Source organism: Mizuhopecten yessoensis, unplaced genomic scaffold, assembly GCF_002113885.1.
Source record: "Mizuhopecten yessoensis strain PY_sf001 unplaced genomic scaffold, ASM211388v2 scaffold377, whole genome shotgun sequence".
NCBI classification, from domain to species: Eukaryota; Metazoa; Mollusca; class Bivalvia; order Pectinida; family Pectinidae; genus Mizuhopecten; species Mizuhopecten yessoensis.
Genome location: NW_018403516.1, coordinates 122,658 through 132,361, shown reverse-complemented (window position 1 = coordinate 132,361; position 9,704 = coordinate 122,658). Strand labels below are relative to the sequence as shown.

The following is a 9,704-nucleotide window of genomic DNA, read 5'->3' as shown; positions in this document are numbered from 1 at the left end:
AGAAAGAGGAGGGAGAGGGGGAGAGAGGGGGAGAGGGGGAGAGGAGGAGAGAGGGGGAGGGAGAGGGGAGAGAGGGGGGAGACAGAACCCTGGATTTGCTCTGGCTACATCTATACACAAACCTTTACTACATGTCTACCATGTGCATTGTAAACAACTGTGGTACTAGGCATATCAAAACAGAAAGAGATCCAGACAAATTGATGAATAATGCTGGAGGAATTCTTTGATTAAACATACCAATGTAAGCCAGATGTATAGCCGAGCCATTAAACTCCATCACTACCCGTATAAGTATAGCATGACTGAAGAGTGTGTAGCTGATCAATAGGAAATGGTTAACTAAAGCATCATGATTTCTGATCAGGAGTGCACTGTACAATTCAGTAATATCAACCTTACCCATACTTATATTCATAAAGCAAGATTTTGTAATTGAAATGTGTTCTTATAGGAATATTTCAAACTAAAAATAAAATCAAAAGTACTTCTGAATGCTAGTTCACTAATTAATTAATTAATTAGGTTATGAATAAAAACTATTTTCTTTTTCTACCTTATATATTTCTTGATTTTAAAGTACAGTAAACCTTCGGTCAGATCCAACAAAATTAAATAAATATTGTCAATCCTGTTCAAATTACACAAAATTATAACTGCTAAAATAAAGAGTAGTCTGAACTATCCAAGTCGACATTGGCAAAAATCACGACAAACAGTCAAGTCATTGTTACGAAACAACCAAGGCCCTATACCGTATATTTGCAAATCACAAGATAAATATTGGTATATATGTCTGTCCTATATTAACTTACATATTAATAATCGATTCGCAAAGCAGAGTCAGGTATGTAGGCCACAAAGCAGAGTCAGGTATGTAGGCCACAAAGCAGTCAGGTATGTAGGCCACAAAGCAGAGTCAGGTATGTAGGCCACAAAGCAGTCAGGTATGTAGGCCACAAAGCAGTCAGGTATGTAGGCCACAAAGCAGTCAGGTATGTAGGCCACAAAGCAGTCAGGTATGTAGGCCACAAAGCAGTCAGGTATGTAGGCCACAAAGCAGTCAGGTATGTAGGCCACAAAGCAGTCAGGTATGTAGGCCACAAAGCAGTCAGGTATGTAGGCCACAAAGCAGTCAGGTATGTAGGCCACAAAGCAGTCAGGTATGTAGGCCACAAAGCAGTCAGGTATGTAGGCCACAAAGCAGTCAGGTATGTAGGCCACAAAGCAGTCAGGTATGTAGGCCACAAAGCAGTCAGGTATGTAGGCCACAAAGCAGTCAGGTATGTAGGCCACAAAGCAGTCAGGTATGTAGGCCACAAAGCAGTCAGGTATGTAGGCCACAAAGCAGTCAGGTATGTAGGCCACAAAGCAGTCAGGTATGTAGGCCACAAAGCAGTCAGGTATGTAGGCCACAAAGCAGTCAGGTATGTAGGCCACAAAGCAGTCAGGTATGTAGGCCACAAAGCAGTCAGGTATGTAGGCCACAAAGCAGTCAGGTATGTAGGCCACAAAGCAGTCAGGTATGTAGGCCACAAAGCAGTCAGGTATGTAGGCCACAAAGCAGTCAGGTATGTAGGCCACAAAGCAGTCAGGTATGTAGGCCACAAAGCAGTCAGGTATGTAGGCCACAAAGCAGTCAGGTATGTAGGCCACAAAGCAGTCAGGTATGTAGGCCACAAAGCAGTCAGGTATGTAGGCCACAAAGCAGTCAGGTATGTAGGCCACAAAGCAGTCAGGTATGTAGGCCACAAAGCAGTCAGGTATGTAGGCCACAAAGCAGTCAGGTATGTAGGCCACAAAGCAGTCAGGTATGTAGGCCACAAAGCAGTCAGGTATGTAGGCCACAAAGCAGTCAGGTATGTAGGCCACAAAGCAGTCAGGTATGTAGGCCACAAAGCAGTCAGGTATGTAGGCCACAAAGCAGTCAGGTATGTAGGCCACAAAGCAGTCAGGTATGTAGGCCACAAAGCAGTCAGGTATGTAGGCCACAAAGCAGTCAGGTATGTAGGCCACAAAGCAGTCAGGTATGTAGGCCACAAAGCAGTCAGGTATGTAGGCCACAAAGCAGTCAGGTATGTAGGCCACAAAGCAGTCAGGTATGTAGGCCACAAAGCAGTCAGGTATGTAGGCCACAAAGCAGTCAGGTATGTAGGCCACAAAGCAGTCAGGTATGTAGGCCACAAAGCAGTCAGGTATGTAGGCCACAAAGCAGTCAGGTATGTAGGCCACAAAGCAGTCAGGTATGTAGGCCACAAAGCAGTCAGGTATGTAGGCCACAAAGCAGTCAGGTATGTAGGCCACAAAGCAGTCAGGTATGTAGGCCACAAAGCAGTCAGGTATGTAGGCCACAAAGCAGTCAGGTATGTAGGCCACAAAGCAGTCAGGTATGTAGGCCACAAAGCAGTCAGGTATGTAGGCCACAAAGCAGTCAGGTATGTAGGCCACAAAGCAGTCAGGTATGTAGGCCACAAAGCAGTCAGGTATGTAGGCCACAAAGCAGTCAGGTATGTAGGCCACAAAGCAGTCAGGTATGTAGGCCACAAAGCAGTCAGGTATGTAGGCCACAAAGCAGTCAGGTATGTAGGCCACAAAGCAGTCAGGTATGTAGGCCACAAAGCAGTCAGGTATGTAGGCCACAAAGCAGTCAGGTATGTAGGCCACAAAGCAGTCAGGTATGTAGGCCACAAAGCAGTCAGGTATGTAGGCCACAAAGCAGTCAGGTATGTAGGCCACAAAGCAGTCAGGTATGTAGGCCACAAAGCAGTCAGGTATGTAGGCCACAAAGCAGTCAGGTATGTAGGCCACAAAGCAGTCAGGTATGTAGGCCACAAAGCAGTCAGGTATGTAGGCCACAAAGCAGTCAGGTATGTAGGCCACAAAGCAGTCAGGTATGTAGGCCACAAAGCAGTCAGGTATGTAGGCCACAAAGCAGTCAGGTATGTAGGCCACAAAGCAGTCAGGTATGTAGGCCACAAAGCAGTCAGGTATGTAGGCCACAAAGCAGTCAGGTATGTAGGCCACAAAGCAGTCAGGTATGTAGGCCACAAAGCAGTCAGGTATGTAGGCCACAAAGCAGTCAGGTATGTAGGCCACAAAGCAGTCAGGTATGTAGGCCACAAAGCAGTCAGGTATGTAGGCCACAAAGCAGTCAGGTATGTAGGCCACAAAGCAGTCAGGTATGTAGGCCACAAAGCAGTCAGGTATGTAGGCCACAAAGCAGTCAGGTATGTAGGCCACAAAGCAGTCAGGTATGTAGGCCACAAAGCAGTCAGGTATGTAGGCCACAAAGCAGTCAGGTATGTAGGCCACAAAGCAGTCAGGTATGTAGGCCACAAAGCAGTCAGGTATGTAGGCCACAAAGCAGTCAGGTATGTAGGCCACAAAGCAGTCAGGTATGTAGGCCACAAAGCAGTCAGGTATGTAGGCCACAAAGCAGTCAGGTATGTAGGCCACAAAGCAGTCAGGTATGTAGGCCACAAAGCAGTCAGGTATGTAGGCCACAAAGCAGAGTCAGGTATGTAGGCCACAAAGCAGAGTCAGGTATGTAGGCCACAAAGCAGATGTTCCTCGGTGGACCATTCAAACCTCTGATTTTAACTTTACATTACATGAGCGAGGGAAATCAAGTGTTACGCCCGAAGAACACAAATCCTCCTTTTGGGAATGCATTTCGAATTACGCTTCTCATACACAACTTTACACCGATGGTTCTAAAAGAAGGTGAGAAAGTGGCAGCAGCCTGCTGTACTGCTAATACTTGCACTTCAGTCCGACTACCAGACGGCGCCTCCATCTTTTCTGCTGAAGCATGCGCCATTGGTTTGGCCCACGACCATATCGATGAACACCGCATTAAAAAGGCAATTATTTGTTCAGACTCTCTATCTGTCCTACAGCGTTTACAGTTACGAGATCCTAAAAACACACTCGTACAAAACCTTGCTCTTCGAATATCTCGTATCTTAAAAAAGTCGGAATTAAAGGCAACGAATTTGTTGACAAGGAAGCAAAAAATGCATTGAATCTCCAACAAACAAATATCAAACTACCATATACAGATTTTAAACCAATTATTCGTACAGCCATCCAAAATGAATGGCAGCAACGCTGGTCTCTCGAGACCAGCAACAAACTTTTTAAAGTACAACCGAAACTTTAAACATCTATTCCAAGTCGGAAAGATCGTAGAGAGGAAGTTGTCCTCGCTCGGCTCCGTACTGGGCACACATATCCTACTCATTCGTACCTTTTAAAACGAGAAGATCCGCCTACATGCCACACTCCATTTACAGTGGAAAATATTTAAATAGAATGTTCCGATTTTAAACACATTCGTGATAACAACTTTCGAGTCACGGATATGAAAACTCTTTTCAGTTTCGTGGACTCGAAGGAATTATTCAACTATTTGAAAGACATCGGTCTATTCTATAGACTCGGATGTCTTTTAACCGACCTTGCCCTTTTTCACGTTATATATATATCACATAGTCCATATCATCTGTCCGTTGTCTCTTTTGTTATTATAACTTCCTTCTTATTTTAATTATTTACATATACAATGCGAATGCTTTTAAAATGAACCTTTTTATCTGATTTTATCTTCGCTACATTTGTACTTACATGTTTGTTAAAAAAAATAAAAATAAAAAAATCACCAAGGCTCTAAATGACCACAGCCGTCGATGGGCCGTTAAACATAAACAAACAAACAAACAAACGAACACTGACAACTCACTGGTACAACACTGACACCAATTAAGTACCAAGTTATTTTTAACAAATTGTTAATGGATTTAATTTCTTAATCAGTTTGGCTTCATCTCTAGTATAAGTATCTGTAGTATTTTGGTAAGTGAGAGTGACTGAGTGAATTCCTTACATGTTTGGTATTAAGTGGAATATTCTATACAATATATTTGCCCAGCTACTTTACCTGCAGTAATCACATGGATCCATCTTTTTTTTACAACAGTGTTTTTTTTATATGGAATGTATAAGGTTTGGTTTGTCGTTTGATGTGTATTAACAGCTGTGGTTATTGAAGGACATGCCAGATTTTGGTGGTGGTGGATTGGTTTGATTTGTTTGTGTTTTACTTCCCATTATACAGCTATGGTCATTATTAGTTTTATTATTAAGTAGGCACAGTAGTCTAGTGGTATGACACTGGGCTCGTGACCGAAGGGTTGCAAGTTCGAGTCACGGAACAGCACTGTGTGGTATCTTTGAGAAATATACTTTACTCCGCTTGTTCCAGTCTACTCAGCTGTAAATGAGTATGTGGTTGTTGAATGCTAGCTGTGAGCACCTCCCCAGGGAGTTGAGAAAGATATTGGCTGGTTGCGAAGGCCCTATAACCACAGATAATAATTTGTGAACAGCTTAGAGACGACAAACAAACTAAATTGTGATAAAGCGGTATATAAGAACCTCATGTTATTTTATTATTATTATCAGTTATCTCTGGGTTAGGAGGATTCTATGGGTTCATAGACTCTGTCTGGTCTATTAAGACCAAAGGGGTTTATAAGCCAGTAGACCCCTCCTAACCAAGAGATTACTATTTTTTACCCAAACAATCTTGTATTACTTCTTTTTCTGCAAAAGTCACTTTGTTGGTTTGACTTATACTTGACTGCTACACAAAATAGCCCCTACCAGGCACCTTTTCAGTAATATTTCGGACAATGCACAGCCTTCTTTGTTATTAGCACCCTAGCGGCCCCCTCGTTACCCTTTTTGTTGAATTTGATGTTGTTTAGATTGTTTGTAGGCTATATCATCCTGTAAATGATTTGCACACCCCAAAGGATTGTGTTTCACACGCCATCATTTTTGTTATTAAGAGAGATTCTAGTTTGAATTATCTCCCTTGCACATGCTTTTATAGACCCCCGCAAAGCGGGGTCTATAGAAATATAGATACCGGCAAGATATCCAATCAGAAAGAGTGTTACAAATTAGAAGAGTGACAATTACGAATGTTCCAGGTTTTGGCGGTGGAGGAAAGCTGTACTTCCTTGAGAAGAACCACTGACCTACAGTCCATACCTGGTGACTGCCCCACATAGGTCTCAAACCTTCGACCAAGTGATGTAGGGCTAGTGGTAGCAGAATGTCAGACCCCTTAACCACTTGGCCACCGCAACCCCAGGTGGTGGAGGAAAGTGTAGAGAGCGTGTACTTCTTGTCTGGATATTTCTGTAATCATGGTAAAATATTGCCAATATTTCCCCTATTTCGGCTCAGCATCATAACATCAATTCTCAGTACCTAATAATGCTTTTTAGCAAATTTTGATTTCTTATGATGAACTGCTCATTAGAGGTAGACTTTTAAATATATTGTAAAAGGAAGGGTTCAGGACCATTTCAAAGTCATAACACAGATGAAATAAAATCCCAAATTCACAGTCTCAGTAAAATATTTTGAGTACATGTTTTTTCCTATTATGGAAAAGAACCAATATCTTAATTTAGGTGTAAGTTTTCACAATAACCACCCAAACAGTCAGTTCCTAAGGCTGAAAATCTGCAGTCAGAAGGCTGCTAGTGACCCACAAGACCTTTGCCTATGGTTTCTAATCAACCTAATAAAACCCTAATTAAACATGTACAAACAGCAGGTAAATGTGGTTCAGTACAGATACAAATATATATTTATTACTGCTGTAACTAATAACCATAGTAAACACACATTATTAATGATTTTATGTCAAGCATCTGTGGCTCAGTACCTATAGCTATTACTTAACATATGTAAGATCCGGGGTAAAAATGCAGGCTAAATGCGAGGTCCGAGATCATGTTTACATTCAATATTGTATAATTTATGATTGAACGCATGGAGTCAATTGTCAACAATTCTACATGAAGATTAGGTCTATTTAAAAATTACTGGAAATGCATCTTTCTCCAGAAAGACAGTACTTATCGAGTCAAACTGAGTGTGACTTCTGAATAGAAATTGCTTGTCTTCCAACTCCAGCAGGACCCTCATCAGATGTCCATTGTCGCAGACCGCATCATGACTCAATCAATAAGCTGTCAAATACCGGCGTATTGCGTCCGAGACATAGACGCTAGGACTACAGGCACGAATGTATATGAACGAAACATAAAATAGCGACCTACCTGTGTGACCAGGGGAATGAGGGTCTGTTCCACAGATTTGGTCCGGATTTCCAGCGATAACCTGGCGTCGTTCTTCGACTGAGCCATTTTCCAGTCTCACTGACGTCGAATCTGATTCTGAGTTCATGGGTCACATGGCCGCTTACATATTTACCAAATTAATTATAAATTTCATGATTTTAAAAGTCATCGTTCTGTCTATTCCTTTTGTAGACCTAATGTAAAAAAAAAATAGGACATCTTCATGATTAACTTAAGCGGTTACCTGGTAATTTTATTATATTTTGAAACATAAGCGACCCCGGCCCGATTACCCAAAACAAAAAGGTCAGAGGTAAAGTTTATGCCGGTGACTATTCATGCGGAGCGATGGTCAGAATGAGGAAGTCACATGACTTTATAATATCGTACACGCCCACAGGCGTTTGTTTCTGTTAATAAAAATGGTCCTGACAATAAGAAGTTACACCCTTCTCACAACTAATACCATCAGTGACTGATGTGCGCATTGTGCCGAGTGTTATGTGCGTTAATGTACGTACAGTGATTATTTTTTGTTATTTTTTTTGTTATTTGCTATAGGATAAAAACAGGTTAAAAGCAGTGGGTGAGTGTTAGTTATGTTGTAGGTTTTGTATATGTTCTATTATGTTGTATGTGGTGCATCCATGTCCTGAATTCTGCTAGTGTATTTGATTAAATTATTGTTGTGGGTAGGAGGTTCCATTGTATTATGGTGAATGGAAAGAATGAGTGTCTGGATGTGTAGATATGTTTGTAACTACGGTCGTGTCCTTGACGTGTTCTGGTGTCTGCCGGGATGAGATTGTTAGTATGCTACTTGTTGTACGTGTTCTTGTTCTGCGTGTGTGTAGTGTTGCCCATTGCAAGTTGTGTATCTGTTTATGACATATCGTGCTACTCTTCGTTGTACTTTTTCTAAATGGTTTATGTTATTTGTATAATGGGGGTCCCGAACTGAAGAGCAGTATTCGAGTTTTGGTCTTACAATGGCCTTGTATGCATGTTCTTTTATGTGTGGTGAATTTATTTTTAGGTTGCCTTTCAGAAAGCCTAGTGATTTATTTGCATTTGATGTGATGTTGTTAATGTGTTGTCCCATTTTAAGTTGTTTTGAAGTGTGATGCCTAGATATTTGTTTGAAGATACATATTCTAGTGTGTGGTCATGGAGTGTGTATTGGTGTTTAATGTGTGTGCGTTTTGGTGATATAGTGAGTATGGTGCATTTAACTTGTCTGCGTGGAATTTCATGAGCCAGTATATATAAAGCATTGACATTGGTTGATGCCGACACAGGGACCTGATAATTTGTTACAGCTAACAAATATTATGTTATATTTGGACCTCAAACTAAGGTGTTCAGAGTATAATTTTTGACATGTTTTAGGGGTTTATATCGACACATTGAGGTGGCATTTTTACCGAAAGTCGATCTAAACCCATTAAACATGTAAAAATACTCTGAACACTTTAGTTTAGGTCCACATATATAACTGTAACACATTCTCAGGTCCCTGTGGATGCCGAGACACATCAGACCTAGAGGGGAGTAAGGATGTGGATTTCCAAATAAAATAAATGCAAAATGGGGATTTTTTTGATTTTTTTTAAATCAAGAAAAACAACATTGATGAACAATAAAACTGAGAAGTCTATATGTTATTCGATTGACGATGTTTGACATTTATTCAGTCATTTGCAGTTAAATATGCATTCATACCATGCCAGAGATATCGATACCTTTCAAATAAACAGTTATGTTTGTGTTGTAAACAACAGATGCTGCTGTAACTTTCACTATTGGTTTTTACCAGGTCCTGGTATATATATTATGGTCTTATAGGTACAGCCTTCACAATATCCCGTAACAACTCTAATTAAAACAATGAAATAGAACTGCCCTTCAAAGCAGCACAGTAGTACTGTACTCTATTTACCCGACTCACTTTCATATTAAGGTTATCATCATTCTCTTATATATATCTGTTGCATTTATAGTATTTTCAACAGTAAGTGCATCTTGTGGTCATTTTTTAATTAAAATTCCGCACTACTTGGTTGAGAGTTATTTTTAAATAATAATGTTTATTTCAGGAAATAGATCATAGACATCACATGTAACATGACAGTTGACATACCTATTACAGTACAACATACATACATATTACTAAAAATATTAAAAAGAATATCACAGGTTTTTGGGGCAGTCCAAGGAGTAGGTGATTGGGCATCCCCTTCCTACAAGCTCTCCGGACGCTCAAATATTAATGAACCTACATGCATTAAATTATCGTCAGTAATAAAATATTGTATTATCTTAAAATACTATTTTATATATGAAACTAAAATTCATAACTGATTTTAAGACATAGGTTATTATATTTATACAATTAATACAACACAAACATTGATATATAAACCTGAGGATAGCCCATGAAAGCTCGAAAGCTTATTTCCAATGGGGTCCATGTTATATTGATCACGGGGAAAGATTTTGGCAGGAGGGAATGAATGACAACATATTAACTTAATTGTCAGTACC

General features: G+C 40.5%; 1 protein-coding gene across 1 annotated transcript in view; it reads right to left on the bottom strand.

Moving 5' to 3' along the window:
* Positions 1-7,243, bottom strand: part of LOC110447186 (alpha-catulin-like) — an 84,013-nt gene extending 76,770 nt beyond the window's left edge. The window contains exon 1 of the mRNA XM_021492718.1: positions 7,140-7,243. Within this exon, the coding sequence (XP_021348393.1) occupies positions 7,140-7,226 (87 nt within the window). The 5' untranslated portion in view covers positions 7,227-7,243. The remainder of the gene's footprint in view (positions 1-7,139) is intronic.
* Positions 7,244-9,704: the final 2,461 nt, after the last annotated feature.